The 17733-nt window shown below is 36.0% G+C and overlaps 2 protein-coding genes across 2 annotated transcripts; both read left to right on the top strand.

Annotated features, from left to right (window-relative positions):
* The first annotated feature begins 965 nt into the window (after nt 1–965).
* On the top strand, nt 966–9021 carry LOC140140293 (histamine N-methyltransferase-like). Its single transcript, XM_072162075.1, has 3 exons — nt 966–1399; nt 6351–6665; nt 7746–9021. Exons 1-3 carry the CDS (start codon nt 1174–1176, stop codon nt 8132–8134), a joined length of 930 nt encoding a protein of 309 aa, XP_072018176.1. The 5' UTR covers nt 966–1173; the 3' UTR covers nt 8135–9021.
* Nucleotides 9022–10967: 1946 nt separating this feature from the next.
* On the top strand, nt 10968–15122 carry LOC140140439 (histamine N-methyltransferase-like). The gene is made up of 4 exons (XM_072162199.1): nt 10968–11193; nt 12104–12161; nt 12460–12773; nt 14061–15122. Exons 1-4 carry the CDS (start codon nt 10968–10970, stop codon nt 14426–14428), a joined length of 966 nt encoding a protein of 321 aa, XP_072018300.1. The 3' UTR covers nt 14429–15122.
* Nucleotides 15123–17733: the final 2611 nt, after the last annotated feature.

Below are 17733 nucleotides of genomic sequence, written 5' to 3'. Positions count from 1 at the left end.
CCAAGAAGCTATTAAATGCTTCTCTACTAGTTTGGTATTCTGTATAATGATAATATTTTGAATACTTAAGAAAAAGTGTTAGTTCATGGGAAATACACATGGTGTAATTTAGCAAACACAAAAACGTTTTAAAAACGTTTTAAATAAGTTATATTTTGGCCTTTGGTTTAGGTAAAAACGTTTTAATAACATTAAAATGTCGGGTTATATAAAGGTCATGATAACGTTTTAAAACGTTTGTAGAAAAACACACTACAACAATATTTTTTTAATGTTTTAAAAAAATGTTATTTTAAACTATTTTTGCAAACATTGTTGCCAAATATTTTGTCAATACTTAAATAACATTATGTTAAAATATTTGAACCCAGCAAACACAGAAATGTTCTTAAAATGTTTTTTCAAAACCCTTTAATAACATTTAAATGTCGGGTTATATAAAGGTCATGAAAACGTTTTTAAAACGTTATTGCAAATATTTTGGGAAAACATTTTCGCAAAATATTTTTTCAACCCCACAATAACATTCTGTTTAGAATGTTTTGTATCAAGTTTTCAAGAATGTTTTTGGAATGTTATTAAAGCGTTTTTATACCCTTTATATAACCCGACATTTAAACGTTTTCTGTAAAACATTTTTGTTTGGTGAGCAGTAGATTATCAAAAAATGTTTTGTGAGGTTATAAAAACGTTTTATACTATGATATATCCTTTATATAACCCGACATTTAAACGTTTTCTGACAACCTTTTATAACCTTTTGCGAATGATGTCGAAAACGTTTTGTGTTTGCTTGGGTTTTATCATGTTTATCGTACTGAATATTTGGGGCAAGGTGGTAGGGATTCCTACAGGATGCGAGGCATATGCCTTAAGGTATTTCTTGTTTTCTTATAACGCAGTTCAGTGCACTTGAACTCGGACAGTTCAGACGGTCCATTGTAACACAAAACTGGTTCCGCGCATGTTGGTCGTTGATCACGGTTCAATAACGCTGTGTTTACGGTGTAATAATATTATTTTTGTATGCCAACCACCATTTTGAAAAACGATATGGAAACAACACAGACGAGACAATAACTTCAAGGTGTCTTGTCTCTTCTCGGGTGTCTTGTCTGGTCTTTTCTGGCATAAAAAAACAGCATAGATTCTGATAAGAGTTTCACGATCAACATGGTCGAATCGGATAAATCAGTTACGCTCATTCCAATATTTAATGATCAAGCGTACTACACAAAAGCGTTCAATTACTGGAGGCTCATTGGTAACTATATAGAAGCTGTGCATAAATGGACAGATGAGACATTCTATGTGCACGTCGTGGAGAAACTGGTCGCAAATATAGGTGACGGAAGCGATGGTAAACCGCTTCGTGTTTTAGGAGTAGGAAGTGGGAGAGGTAAGTTAAAAAAGTATAATAATAATAATAATCTGATAATACTACTACTACTAACTACTTGGAAACGTCATTATCGAGATGTATATTATATCGTCGGCCGCATCACATGCTGACGTATTTGCAAAATACGCATTTCGAGAAAATCGAATTTGAAAATTTAGCGATTTTCATTTGCTACATAATCTTGATATTAAAACATTATTGTCGATTAAAACCTGGTTAAAAGTAATGCAAATATACCCTACTTTCGATGTAATTCACTTATCACTACCAGAGTATAACTTACTCTGTAAAAAAATCAATTTGGAATAAAATACGTCGTGCAAATACGTCACTATGTGAAACAGTTGCGCAAATACGTCACTATGTGAAAAGCACAAAACAGCAATTTTACCGTGCAATGACAAAGTAGCACAAATATGTCGGGAATAATACTTCACTATGTGAAACGGCAAATTTTGTGCAGATACGACATACTGGGCTTGCGCAGTATAGGTGATCGGCAAATACGTCGTTATGTGATACACACATTTCAAGGTTTTGCATATACGACATAATTAAATTGATTAATATCTTACTAATTAAGCCACTTTGAGGCATAGTTTATGGTGAATATATAGAGTAGACCATAACAAACAAATACAGTGGAAACTCGTTAATACGAGATCGCTTAATGTGAGAAACCGCTTACTACGAACAGACACACGTGGTCCCGATTTTCCCCTATTATTTACTCATTACGTTTGGGTTTTGGAAAGAACCTTCTGTTAAATCATGCATGACTCAATTACAAATCTCTAAATCCCTTTCTTCTTATCTATTGATATTTTGAATAGTGTTTATCTTTCCCTAATAGATTATGATACTAAATGAACAATCAGCTTGGACAGTTCGCACTAGGCCCTACATCTCATAGGACAATAAAGCTATAACGCCCTGATCGATTCTTCCTGCATATCAATATGCTTCATTTACATTACATTACAGAGATCGGACACTAATCTCAACCATAATGATCACCTATATTACAGGTGATATTACAGGTCTATATAATACAGGATTAGATTAATAAACTATGATCTATTTGCAAGTATTATTTTGATTGAGCAGGAAAGATGTGATACTATTTTTTATAGTAGTCTAGTTGCCGGCGTCAGGTATACATAGAATGGTTTTTTTTATGATGATGACATGGACGTACTGATCATAATGCAAACTCATAGGTGTTGTGCGTTTGGCAATTTGGGAGGGGGTGGGGGTTCAAAATGACCCCATAAGATTATAAAATCAAAATTTCGAATTGCTCAAATACCTCTTTCAAATATATCAAATTATTTACATAAATAAACAAAAACAAATAAATGAATAAATAAATAAATAAATAAATAAACGAAAAAAAATGAACAAATTTTAGCGTAGCATTAAAATCATAAATATAACCATCGCTGGCAGGAGGACTCGAACCAACGATATTGATATCAGCAGTCTGATGCTCTACCATTGAGCTAATATGACAGCATCTAGTGATGAGGGTCGAGTTTTTAGCTTATACCGTGTTTGTCTGTGATAATGCCGCCTCGTGAAGAAATAAATATAAAATCTCAATTTTTAATTTAAATTTATTTGATAATTTTCTAACCTATATTTTCTTTAGAGCAGGGACAAATATTTCCCCTTTTATGCAATTTGACCGCTATATAAGAATCTACTTCTTTTATTACTGATTTAATTCCGCGATTTGTTCCATTAAGCAATATCAAAGATTAATGTCACACATCTCACAACAGATATTTAGTTGGCCTAGTGGTCTTGCACAGTGCTTTTTAACCGGGAGGTACCGAGATCGATTCCCACCTCTGCCTGCGATTTTTTTTTAAAGACTGGGCAATAATAACCTGACATTCGCCGCTGACATTCGTACTGCAGAAGCGGAGTTATAACTTGTTAAACTTTGCTCCTTCCGTAAAAGGGTACATTATTTTGGCACTACATTATTTCTTTTTTTTTTCACATTGCTGGTATTAAATATCAAATGGTCATAATCGGCGGTCACTTCAAATCATCCCCAACTGAACGAGGTTCAGGAATGTCCTCTCATTGTTAATTGTTCGTTAACCCACCACTTGAGAATAAAGGACTATGAATAGGTGCAACAGGATTACTTACGGGATTATCTCAAGGATATAATTCTGTTCTCCCTCCTTTTCTTACATCTTCTCTGATATGTGCTAGTGTCAATGGTTATTGTTAAAAGGCAATAAGGTGTGTAATTGCAATATTTCCTCTGAATAGGAAAGACTCTCTACATCGAGTTATGTATGCTGGTGGTTCGCAATACTGTTATTTAAGAGAAGGTATCTTCCAAATCCAAATCGAAATGTGCACAAAAGAAACTGTTTAAGGGATCCAAAATGAGCGTTTATTGCGTTTCGACAGTATTTTTTGTGGGACATGAGAGCACCTCAGACCTATCGAATTGCATTCTGAATACGAAGCATGTCTTTCTGATATCAAATAATTTTTTTTTTTTTTTAATCACAATATAATACAAATTTTATGACAAATTATTAAAATTTGATATTTTTCAAATTTTGATATATAACAGTCCTCGAAGTAAATTATATAAATCTAATGATATATTCTTAAAGTGTATGTAGTAGGGAGGAAAAAGCCGACGGTCAATTGAAAATTTTAACCTTTCATATTGAAGATATGGATTTTTTTTCCCAAAAAGACCAAATTTTTTTTGGTGTTTTGGGAAAAAAAATCCATATCTTCAATACGAAAGGTCAAAATTTTCAATTGATCGTAGGCTTTTCACCCCACCTACATATAAATCATCAGATTTATAAAGTTTACTTCAAGTACTGTTAAATATCAAAATATCAATTTTTAATGATTTGCCATAAAATGTGTATTAAATTGCGAATTTCAAAAAATCAAAATTATTTGATATCAGAATGACATTCTTCGTATTCCGAATGCAATTCGATATGTCTGATGTGCTCTAATGTCCCAAAATAAATACTGTCCAAACGTTCATACCCCAGCCCTTAATACGAGGTAAATAATACGAAATCCGCATAATACGAGCACTCACTGTCAGTCGAAGCTTTTGTTTTCTATTGTTTTTACAACGGATAAAACGAGCTAATTTCTCAAGGTGGATTTATGATGTAAATCATGTCAGGAGTTGACAAAATATTCGCCGAAAAGTGACGAAAACTCAAAGCATGACTTCGAATACAACAAATCAGTGCAAAGAGAACCAGGCCAGGGCAAAAGGACCTCCGAGTACACTCGCGCCGCAGTCTTTCCGAGATTAGATAAACAAAATATTTACAGATTTCAAAAGAAGCAAATTAGCTGAATACTAAATTTAATATCATTAATCAGCATTACAGCAAATAATTAATCGATTTTTATTCGTAAAATAATGAAGATAAACTTGCCGTTAAATTCCCCCAAAATACCATACAGCACTTTAGCGGGGCTGGGCTATTCTTAATGAGCTCACATCAAAACCTTAGCAACCATCATAACAACGAGGATTCCCTTTCCTATTTTTAGCTTTTATAAAATTGTGTCATGACGAAATTTGCCATATAAGGTCATCAATTGCAAACTCGAAGTCCGCCCCTGGATCGCAAAGTGGGAAACCCTTCATGTTGTTTACAGATGGTAAAAGTGGGGGAAATCCCGATAATGTCGTATAATTGTTTATTTGTTGACGATAAATTTCATCAGAAAACACTGTGAGAAAAATGCCTCCTACCGAAAATCAAAAGGGAATATTAGCCTATCATAACGATCGAGGGAATTTGGAACTGTGACATTGCTCGGCAGCTGCAAATCTAGTATATAACATAATGAAGTTTCGCTCGTACAGTCTCACTGTGCCGACTTCTGCAGGCTTAAACACATGTAATCTATGCAATCTTCCGACACATTTTTGGCACCTGACTTTTAAAACGAACTCCGCTTAATACGAGCTATACATGCCGACCCCTGCGATAGAAATGTCGAATATGTCACTATGTGATGCGGCCGACGATATGGTGGTGGCATCTGTGTATAAGCTTGTATGCTTGGAGTCAAATGCCTTTTGATAATCTATGCATTCAAGATATAAATCGAACAGGTATTCATATGATTTTAAATCACTTGCTTCATGCATGTAGGTTATCTGTGGCTGAGAATCTGCCCTTAGAATCTGCTTGCTCTCTAGGCTGATTTTGATCTAACGTAACTTTCAATCTGCTTTGGATGATTTTCGTGAATATCTTATACAAATGTCAAAAAAGGATCCCTGCCTCATCCTCCTTTTGTGAAGTAAAATAATCTTAGCTTCTTTCCATTTCTTTGGTGTCTTCTTTGTTTCCAGTATTTGATTGTTAAGTTTTGTGAGCTGTAGAATATTGTCTCATCTCCTCCGGCTTTGATTATGTCACTTGTAAATTCATCAATGCCTGGTACATTGTCGTCCTTTATTTGACTTAAGGCCTCTTCTGCTTTATTATGTAGTATAATTGGGGGTACCTCTTGCTTCAACACTTGTATTGAGGCGATTAGGAACAGGAGGGCAGATGGAAATACCTCTTGTGGCTACAACCATATATATAGTATAGTAAGAATAGCAAAGCAAGCAAAGGGTATTGCAGAGAGAAAGAGTGCTTAGGTAGGGAGAGCAAAGCAAGTTTGGAGTTGCGCATGGCAACCGCCATTAACTGACTTTCGCTCACTTATCTTGCTGATCACCGTTACATATTGTTGTTCTACCCTCTGGATCTGAAGAGCTGATCCCAGGAGAATTTATCAAAGAGACGAATCCAGATTTGGCAGACTGTCAAACTTCTAACCACAGGAGAAATCCTGACAAAATATAGGCAAAATAACAAGCAGCTTACTTGTCAATCCATATCCCGTCTAAATAAATCTGTATTTTTTACAGGTGAAATTGAACTCGTGTTCCTGAATAAGCTACTTCTCAAGTTTCCAAAGATTCATACCTGCGTCGTGGAGCCCTGTGCAAACTTACTCACAGAGTACCAGCACAATATCAAAGAAAAGGCGACGAATTTTACATTTGATTGGCAAAATCGTACATTCGAAGAGTTTGTGAAACTTCAACAAGAAAGCAGTCTTAAGTACCACTTCATAAGTGCATGTAATTCCATGTACTATGTCAAAAACCTGCAGGAAGCACTACAAAGTCTTTATGATATGCTGGCGCCGGGTGGAATTCTGTTGATAACAATTACCGCAGGTGAGTTGTTCAACTTAAACCCCAGAAGATTGACTAAATTTGGTCTCTCCACGAACGTTTGATATTGATCCCGATCTGCGATATGCGAACACCATGCTTTGTTAGAGTCGCCCAATATTTGATTGATATTTTTTTTTAATGTGTGACTTTATGTAAAGTTATTACAACACATCTGACTATGATAAAGCAGAGTATATCGCCAATGATTGTTTCATTTAAACATACTGCAGTTACTGTCCGTTTTCCTATACACAATACACAGTGCTCTTACCATTGACGCGTAACCTCTACAAATAGCGTATATTAGAAGTATGGATAATTGCCTAGTTAACGTCGCTGTGTGAAAAATAACCGGCCAATATTAAAAGTACTCTTCTAAAATTCTAGAAAATATAGTTTTGTAACATGTCCTAAATTTTTAGCTAATTTAGATGTTTGGAAATATTCGTACTTTGGTGTTTTAGTGTATGTTATAGGTAATAGTACATTGCCTAGTTAACGTCGCTGTGTGAAAAATAACCGGCCAATATTAAAAGTACTCTTCTGAAATTCTAGAAAATATAGTTTTGTAACATGTCCTAAATTTTTAGCTAATTTAGGTGTTTGGAAATATTCGTACTTTGGTGTTTTAGGAAGGATATATAAACGACAGATAACACCAAAAAATATGAAGAACTTATTTTCAAACCGTGTTACGGCCCACAGCCATTATGTTTCTCATTTTCAAGAATGTGGTTAACAATATGCACAGTATTGTCTCATTTCGTGAACAAAGGCCACACAGTAATTGTTACCTTGCGTTTGCTTTATAATCGTTCACCCAACTGAAACTATAATACCAGCTCATTGCTCAAAACAGCCACATGTGTGTGTGGATTTAACCAGAGAAGATCTGATTTAACATAGTTGAGCTGTTTTCAATGAGTGTTATCTTGGTTTAATAGCTTTTAATGGGGTTTAAGTCCTGCAAAGGTCGTGGTGAATTCTACTGTAGACATGACTGCATCGTGATAATCCCCGAAGATTAGTATTGTTCAATTACATTCTTCTTCTTCATGATATTGTCTCCTTTTTTTTCAGACTACACAGGTTCGGGAAAGCTATGGAGAACATCCCCCTATTTTGGCTCTGAGACTTCGTCACAGGATGGGTCACCAAACAGCACATTATTGCCATCTCATCACCGGGACTCGGCCCACGTACATGATGTATTGCGTCAATTACACATCCCGTACCACATAGATAATACCACGTGTTATCGTAAAATTACTCGGTGTTTTGATGCGAAAGAAAGTGAAGAGGGCAATCTAGCGCTTGATTTTCTGACTCATACGATCGGATTCAGAAACGCGCCAAAGGATCTTTTTCAACAAGTATTGGCATGTGTCAAAGAATGTTCTGTTCAGCGTGGTGGTGATTGGTTCTTCCAATCAGAACACATATGCTTCTTCATTACCAAACCTACATGAAGCACTACTACACCACACATTGCTAATAAAAGCTATGAAATTGAAATTCTGAAACACTTAGGAGAGTTCCTGCAATCTGAGTGTCGACGCGATACTTGTACGCGCTATTTGAACTACTCGGAGGTGCTTAGCAACAACAGGACTGACCAATTCTAAGCCCTAGGTAATTCCTTGTAAAATGTAGGATTTAATTTGATCAAAATCACTATATTTATTTTAATTGAAGTGTTAAAGACTGAGAATAAAGGTATTGTTTCTAACCGCTGTCGTGCATCTATTGTCCCATAAAACATGCGATCATCATTATTTTCAACGTAAAACAACTCGGCGTCGCCTCGATGTTTTACTTAAAATAATGATGTCGCCCGTGTTATATGAAACGATAGATGCACTCCATCGGCTAAAAACAATACCTTTATTCTCTAAATATACGTGATAGGTGCTAACGTGAATTAGGCGCTAACGTGAATACAGTCATGATAATTGCCAGAAGTAAAAGAAATGTAAACGTTGTTTAAAAATATAAGGCAATTTCATTGAAAAATTCAAAATATATGTGAAAAATGATTATGTACTGTAACTTCAAGATGAACAGCCATGACTTGTATAGTAAATACAATATACAGAATAGACGGTGATCTAGACAACAAAGGAGCATACCATAACACGACCGAAGGAGTGATACGTATAGACGACATCGGCGCTGGTAGTAAATTCCAATTTTCTTTGCTTAGCCTGAGTTGTTCGACTCAAAATTAAAAGGGGATATATCTGACAGTAAAAGCTAACATTTTATGGCAAAGAAATACTAATCTATTTTGTATGAAAATGTTATAATATGGCTTTACTTTATATTTGAAAAAACATCTTGGATGCAGCTCAATAAATTCCAGCCAATGTTATTATAAATAGTATGGGTTCACCTGCTTCACTGGTCAGTATAGCTTCCTGATAATCCCAGTTGTTAATGTTGTGAGTAGTAAGTATGCCTTCCAGGAAGGTCAACCGGAAGTACCGCCATTTTGAAACGTCAACCGGAAGTGCCGCCATTTTGAAAGGTCAACCGGAAATGGTCGCACCTCTAAGTTTTACTTCGATACGGGGTATAAAACGAAAAATGCGATATTTCCGTAGACAAAATAATTTTTTTAAGCGCATCGACCTTTCGACCTCTCGACCCCTGCGGGTAGTTTGTAATTCAACCCTAACTCTGTATACCGAATTTGACGCCGCTACGTACCGTAGAACGACCGATACGTTTCAAAAAAAATTCAAAAAAATTTATTTTAAAAATTTTGTGTTTCTAGAACAAAAATACCCCCATCCCCGTGAGGATCATTTTGGGCCAAAGTTCACTTCCGGGTCAAAGTTCACTTTTTGAAAAAAAAGGTAATTTTTTTGAAATTTTATTTTTCAAAAAATTTTTTTTTTATTTTTTTTTAATTTTTTTTTTTTCGAAATTTTTTTTTAAATTTTTTTTTTTCAAAATATTTTTTTGAAATTTTCAATGTAGCTGTATTTCCGGTTGACCTTTCAAAATGGCGGCACTTCCGGTTGACTTTTCAAAATGGCGGTACTTCCGGTTGACCTTTGACCACTTCCGGTTGACCTTTGACCTCGTGACCCGGAAGTGACCTTTGACCTGAGTTGACCTTTGACCTGAACCTGAAGTGGCGATGTCCTGGAAGGCATACTTACTACTGTTTTGGAACTTCTAGTGCTAACTTCATGGAATTTTATGCTTCTATGGAAATGCAAGCAAACGATGAGGAATTCATACTTACAGTACGTCGAATCTGTAAGGGCTTGATACATCCCAGCAAACACAGACATATTTTAAAACGTTATGGTAGTGATCAAAATATTTTAATAACATTTGAAGGAGGATTTCGTGATCCTAGCATCCTCTTTTATGGCATTGTTCAGTAGATATCCACGAAAAAAGCTTATTCCCATTCAGTTGATTCCGATTTTGCGTTTGCGAGTTATGCATGATTTAGTGTATACTGCTCTATAGGCCACTGTTGTAATTTCGTTCTCGTATACCAGAACGAAATTCAAATTCGGCGACATTTTTGCTAAACGAATTAATCTGCAAGACATTTTTGGTACATATACATTATGTAGCCAGAGGTATCCAGTGGTATAAAAATCTCAACATTTTTTGAGAAAGGTGGGAGGATGAAGCTGTGGATCACGAAATGCCCCTTTAAATGTCGAGTTATGTCATGTAAAGTTTGTAAAATAATACCAACAATTGAATACATGAATACAAAACCCACCCAAGTCCATGGAAAGTGATTTTGAGAAAACTAAAAAAAAATGTGTATCATTTTAATTCCTTCATTTAGATTTACTTGGTAAACGGGGCAAGTTTTACATTCAAAAGAGTGAAATAAACTGTACGTATGACGATTAGCATTTCGGGGACTTCGTGAGGGGTCGGTTTGTATGCCGGACGTTGGTGGTTTTTGTATTACCCTTTGCTCTCGGTCTATTTTTTTGTTCTGTGCACAGGTCGTTTCGGGTTTTTTAAGCCAGTTCTTGTTTCTTTTATCACGCAGTTCAGTGCACTTGAACTCGTACAGTTCAGCCGGTCCTTTGTAAGCATTTAACCATTCGGCACATGCCGATCGATAGTCAAGGTTCAATGTCGCTGTGTATATACCGTGTAATAATATTACATTCCGGGATTACATTCGTAAACCACCATTTTGAAAAACGATATGAAGACAATACAGGCGAGACAATATTAACTTCAAGGTGTCTGATCTTCTCATGGTATAGTTTTCTGACATACGATAAGATTCTAAAAAAGAGTTCCACGATCAACATGGTCGAATCGGATAAACCAGTTACGCTCGTTCCAATTTTTAGTGATCCAGCGTACTACACAAAAGCGTTAAATTACAGAAGGCGCACAAGTAACTATGTTGAAGCTGTGCAAAAATGGGCAGATGCCTCATTTTGTGGGCACGTCGTGGAGAAACTGGTCGCAAATATAGGTGACGGAAGCGATGATAAACCACTTTATGTATTAGGAGTAGGAAGTGGGAGAGGTAAGATAAAAAGTATAATAATAATGATGATGATAATAATAATATTAATACTAACTACTACTACGACGACGACGACTACGACGACGACGACGACGACGACGACTACTACTACTACTACTACTACTACTACTACTACTACTACTCATACTCTTACTACTACTCCTACTACTCCTACTCCTACTCCTACTCCTACTCCTACTCCTACTCCTCCTACTCCTATTCCTATTCCTACTACTACTCCTCTCAATCTGCTTTGGATAATTTTCGTGAACATCTTATAATAATGTGAAAAAGTGAATGGGTGGTAGTTTTTGATGTCTGCCTTCTTCTTTGTTACCAGTATTTGATTATCATTATAAAGCTTTGTCTCATCTCATCCTGCTTTGATTATGTCACTTGTAAATTCATCAATGCCTGGTGCCTTGTCGTCTTTCATTTGACTTAAGGCCTCTTCTACTTCATTATGTAGTATGGGAGGTTGCTCTCTGTTGCTTCAACATTTGTATTTAAGGTCCTTTGGTTTACCTTTCTCTTGAGTTTGTTGAAGTATACATGTCTTGGTAGAATTCTGCACATATTTAGTTCCATCTTTGTGCTTAAAGTAATAATTCTTGACTTTTTGCAGTCCAGTGATAGTTTTAGGCTTTCTTGTTCTTTGTCTTCTCTTCTTCCTTACCGTTTTTATGAGCGGCACTGGATCGCCCATTTTGGCCATGAGCTTTACGGCCTCTTTTGTCATTCTTGGGTTACCTCTGCCCGGATTCACTTTGTATAAGGAACCCTGGCGACCTTATAGGATTGTTGTCCTTCAACATGTCTTACAGCTGACAGTACTATACCTTCCAGCATTTCAGGTCAAAGAATATTGGCCTCTCCCCCATTGCAATCTTCGTGAACTTGGTAATTACAGAGAGGCGATTAGGAACAGGATGGCTGGTGGAAATGCCTCTTGTGCCTACAAGTATATAGTAAGAATAGCAAAGCAAGCAAAAGGGTTTCTTGCGGGAGAAAGGCAAGGTCATGCAGGGAGAAAAAGCTAGGGGTGCAAAACAAGGTGGGAGTTGCGCATGACGACCGCCGTTAAATCAGTGGCTTTCTTGCTGATCACCGTTAAAAACTTATAACGATACGATAAATGGTACAGTAAATGCAATAATAAATATTGAGTTTTGAAACATGTTTTACCATAAATTCTGACAAAAAATACCAAGCAGTGTACTTGTCAATCAATATTCCGTCTAAATAAATCTGTATTTTTTCTACAAGTGAAGTTGAACTCGTATTCCTGAATAAGCTACTTCTCAAGTTTCCAAAGATTCATACCTGCGTCGTAGAGCCCTGTGTTAACTTACTCACACAGTACCAGCACAATATGAAAGAGAAGGCGACGAATTTGACATTCGATTGGCAAAATCGTACATTCGAAGAGTTTGTGAAACTTCAACAAGAAAAGAGTCTTAAGTACCACTTCATAAGTGCATGTCATTCCATGTACTATGTCAAAAACCTGAATGAAACACTACAAAGTCTTTATGATATGCTGGCGCTGGGTGGAATTATATTAATAACAATTACCGCAGGTGAGTTGTTCCCCCGGGAGTTGTTCAACTCAAACCCCAGAAGATTGACTAAATTTGGTCTCTCCACGAACGTTTGATATTGATCCTGATGTGCGATATGGGACGAACATCATGTTTTATAGTCAGAGTCACCCAATTTGATGATTTGTTTTTAAATGTCTGATTGATAAAGATATCACAGAATACCTGACTATGATTAAACAGAGTACGTCACCAATTACTGTTTCATTTTAATAAACTCCAAAGATTATTATTATTCAAACAAATGCTGATTAGAGTGTACATACACGCTTTAATTATCAACTTGCGCAATGCAAATCGTCTAGTTTACTCCCCCTTCTTCTTCATCATCTTCTTCTTCTTCTTCTTCTTCTTCTTCTTCTTCTTTTATTCTTCTTCTTCAAGAACCAAAGTAGCCTCAGGGCCCATACTTGGTACAATGATGGCCCATAACCCTTAGAAATTTCCTGACCCCAAAGGTCGAAGGTCGCGGGCCCCCAAGGTCATCCAAATATAGTTTGTTGGATTATCATCAACCTTGGTGGATTAGATCACCACCGAGTGCCAATAATGGTCAAGGTCATCCGAGCATAGATTGTTGGATTGCCACCAAACTTGATGCATGGGACCACCATCGCATGTCAAAAATGGTCAAGGCCATGTCAAGGTCATCAGAGTAAAGATTGTTGGATTGCCATCAAACTTGGTAGATAAGATCCCCATCGAATGCTGAAAATGGTCAAGATCATCAGAGTATAGATTGTTGGATTGTCATCAAACTTTGTGGATGTTATCACTTAATGGTCAAGGTCATATCAAGGTCATCCATGTATAGGTTGTTGGATTGTCATCAAACTTGGTGGATGTGATCAACATCAAGTGCCGAAAATGGTCAAGGTCATGTCAAAGTCATCCGAGTATAGTTAATTAGATTGTCATGAAACTTGGTGGAAATGATCGCCATCGGGTGCCGGAAATGGCCAAGGTCATACCAAAGTCATCTAGGTATAAATTGTTGAATTGCCACCAAAGTTGGTGGATGTGATCACTATCGAGTGCCAAAAATGGTCAAGGTCATGTAAAGGTCATGGGGTAAGGCTGGGAATCACAGGCATAGATAATCGTGTTTGCTCAAACGCAACAGTCCCATCTAGTTTTTCTTCGTCTTCTTCTTCTTCGTCATCATAATCGTCTAGTTAACCTTCTTCTTCTTCATTAGAGCGTACATGTTTTAATTATCGAATTGCCCAATCTTTCGATTTCATAATCATTTTCTTCTTCTTGCAGACTACGCTGGAACGGGAAAGGTATGCAGAATATTACCGTCAGAGGATGAGTCACCAAACACCGCATCGTCATCACCCCATTATCGGGACTCGGCCGACATACACGATGCATTACGTCAATTACAAATCCCGTATCACATAGATACGTACAAGTGTCATCGCATGATTACTCGGTGTTTTGATGAGAAAGAAAGTGAAGAGGGCAATCTAGTGCTTGATTTTCTGACTCATACATTCAGATTCAGAGATACGCCAAAGGATCTTTTTCAACAGGTATTGGCATGTATCAAAGATTGTTCTGTTCAGCGTGGTAATGATTGGTTCTTCCAATCAGAACATGTGTGCTACTTCATTTCCAAACCTAAATGAAGCACTACTACACATTGCTAATAAAAGCGATGTAATTCAAAATATACGTCATAGGCGATAACGTAAATACAACCATGATAACTGCCAGAATTGACTACCCAGAAATGTAAACATTGTTTAAAAATGATAGCTCAAAATATGTGTGAATGGCGCTACATTATGTACTGTAAATTCAAGATGAACAGACATGACTTGTATAGTAGGGTTGCTATTAAAGCTAAGAAATAACATCCAATGTGATGTTATTGATAAAACTCAATTTATATTAAAAAAAAAACATCTTGGATACAGCTCAACAAATTCCAGTCAATATATCTATAGATATTATGGGTTCCCCTGCTTCACTGGTCAATCTTCCTGACAATCCAAATAATATTGTTGTGGAACTTCTAGTGATAGCTTCGTGGAATTTTATGCTGAGTGCTAGAGAAATGCATTGCTAACAAAAGCGAAGAATTCAAAATATACGTCATAAGTCATAATAAGCATAATAGCACATTATGACTTGGTGCTATTGACTGCTTAAAGCAGTAGATTAAGAAGACGAATATAAACAACAAGTTTCCATTTTAAAAAAATCAAATATTTCGGGGAATGATTCACGAAAGAGAGTTTGCAAAATCTGGCAGATCAACCCCAATTGCAGTGAAAATTTGTCATAAGGCCGAAGTGGTACAAAGTAAGCAAAATTGTGGAAGAGGAAAAGAAAAAAAGAAAGAAAAAGAAAGAAAGAAAGAAAGAAAGAAAGAAAGAAAGAAAGAAAGAAGGAAAGAAAGAAAGAAAGAAAGAAAGAAGGAAAGAAAGAAAGAAAGAAAGAAAGAAAGAAAGAAAGAAAGAAAGAAAGAAAGAAAGAAAGAAAGAAAGAAAGAAAGAAAGAAAGAACAGTTTACAAATCAAAAGTACAATTAAACAAGACAACAAATAAACACAAATTTTGACCAGCATACAACCCAGTTTGAAAAAAAGAGCAAGTTCATGAAGTCATAAAAGAAATCAGGAACCACTCATTCACATTTCATACACCAACATTAGTTTTCTAATGTGTCAGCAAATACGTGTCAAAAGTGTTAACGAAATCCACAAAGCTTTCCAAAATGAAGTGAATTTAAGAATTGTTGCTTGAATGCAATAAATAATTCAAAGACTAGCAACAAAGGTTTTTCTTTGGCATGTCTGGCTCAGAATATTAAAAATTACTAAATAAGAATCCTTAGACGTTTTACCTTTAGGTTGCACTGTGAATTTTAAAAAAATAATTGTGAATTTTGAGGTCAAATTTTATCAAAACATAGCGTAGCCTTAAAGGGGCATTTCGTGATCCACAGCCTCATCCCCTCACTTTTCTCAAAAAAAAGTTGAGATTTTTATATCACTGGAAACCTATACACATATATACATGTATATTATAACACATACATAGACATAGTATATAAGGAATGCATCAAATAAGCACACTACACTACACATAATATATCTAGCTTATATTAATTTTCGTGATCCCTTACATGGAGGTTGTACCGAAATTTGAATTTCGTTCTGGTGCACCAGAACGAAATTACAACGCATTGTCTATGGAGCAGTGTAATACACATAGTCATGCATAACTCGCGAACGCAAAATCGGTATCAACTGAAATTTTGGGAATAGGTTTTTTTCGTGGATATCTAATGAAAAATGTGACCGTCCACGGCGAATGAACCGTAAATTCCTCACCCGGTCAATTTTGTTTTATTTCGTGTTTAAAAATAAACATCATAAACTTAAAAATGGTATATCATTTGACTTCAAACGATATCCAGAAGCGGGGTTATGGGTTGTTAAACTTTGCTCCTTCAACAAAATTGTAGCTTTTTACGTTTTTACATGTGTCTCTTTTTCCACATTGTTGGCAATAAATATCAAACAGTCATAAATTGGCGGTCATTTCAAATCATCCCCAAGTCAATGAGGTTTAAGAAAGCTCTCTCATTGTTAATTGTTGGTTATGCATACCTGTACAAAATACAATGCCTGGTAACCCACCACTTGAACAGGATTTAGCAATATAAGCAAACAAAGACCAGAGCTATTAAAAGTTCTATAGCCATCTAAGGTAGAAGCTTATTATCCACTTCAACAATAGGATTATTGATTAGTTTTTGACTATCGAAATGAGACGGATGTCGGGCCAGTTTAAGTTACCGATGAATATGACCTTCGTACACATTTTACACCGTAACTCAGAATACAATTTAGGGAATTTACGGCTAATTTGTGCTGCCGGGTCACAAATGACATAAATAGAGGATGCTAGGATCACGAAATACTCCTTTAAAACGAACTTGTTTTTCCGCGTTCTCTTCTAGATACATTAGGCAATGCTATCAAGATGATCAGATGATCTTGTGTTGAAACTAGCTTTTAAGCGTTCAATTCTCGCTATTCGCAATAAGGGCGCCGCCAGCGGTTTGCGATGTAATCGTGATGTATCATGGGAAAATCGTAATGTATCATGGGAAAAGGTCGACATCAAGTCCGCGCAATACGAATATTACCATGCTATTACATAGGAACACGTGACAATATTTTTAGTTTGTCAATATAACGGTATTACACGCAAATCGATAGAGAAAAATTAATTGTGCACATTTCAAATCACATTATTAAGTATTATTGAGCATCGATTCGCGTGTAACACCTTTATTTTGACAAACTAAAAAAATATTGTCACGTGTTCCTATGTAATAGCATGGTAATATTCGCATTGCGCGGACTTGGATGTCGACCTTTTCCCATGATACATCACGATTACATCGCAAACCGCTGGCGGCGCCCTTATTGCGAATAGCGAGAATTGGCCGTGACGGATGTAACATTTTAGAAGATAATAATAAACAATCTAGCTAAAAAACTTAATTATATAAAGTGTTTGAAGATTGGTCTATAGGTTACAAATTATTTGTACGTAAACACTAAAAGGTTCCTATCTTATATAAATTTTATGGATGAAAGAATCTTATGGAGATGGTATTAAATATCTGCAACGGATTTGTAGCAATCAGTATAATTTTTTGTTTGTCTTCTTTATTTATTGGTCAAAATATCCAAGGTCCTATGATGTAAATGTATCGCTTATCTGATTCAAATTATTTTAGAAAACGAGAGAAAGCAGTAGTTCATTATTTTCGCACACTGAGCGTGAAGTGTTGCTCGTGTAAATCAATGGAATTGAGACTATGAGACAAAAATTCTATGATTTTCACGGATTTTTCAAGCGATCACAGATTTTCACAGAAAAATATCTCCTAGTGTATTTTAGATAATGA

This window comes from Amphiura filiformis, chromosome 19 (assembly GCF_039555335.1).
Source record: "Amphiura filiformis chromosome 19, Afil_fr2py, whole genome shotgun sequence".
NCBI classification, from domain to species: domain Eukaryota; kingdom Metazoa; phylum Echinodermata; class Ophiuroidea; order Amphilepidida; family Amphiuridae; genus Amphiura; species Amphiura filiformis.
The sequence above is the reverse complement of the archived record's forward strand: the minus strand, read 5'-3'. Positions and strand labels throughout refer to the sequence as shown.

Coding starts and splice junctions, on each gene's coding strand:
- LOC140140293 (XM_072162075.1), top strand. CDS start 1,174: ATGGTCGAATCGGATAAATCAGTTACGCTCATTCCAATATTTAATGAT. Junction 1,400..6,350: donor AGGAGTAGGAAGTGGGAGAG/GTAAGTTAAAAA, acceptor TATTTTTTACAG/GTGAAATTGAACTCGTGTTC. Junction 6,666..7,745: donor GTTGATAACAATTACCGCAG/GTGAGTTGTTCA, acceptor CTTTTTTTTCAG/ACTACACAGGTTCGGGAAAG.
- LOC140140439 (XM_072162199.1), top strand. CDS start 10,968: ATGGTCGAATCGGATAAACCAGTTACGCTCGTTCCAATTTTTAGTGAT. Junction 11,194..12,103: donor AGGAGTAGGAAGTGGGAGAG/GTAAGATAAAAA, acceptor TGGTAATTACAG/AGAGGCGATTAGGAACAGGA. Junction 12,774..14,060: donor ATTAATAACAATTACCGCAG/GTGAGTTGTTCC, acceptor TTCTTCTTGCAG/ACTACGCTGGAACGGGAAAG.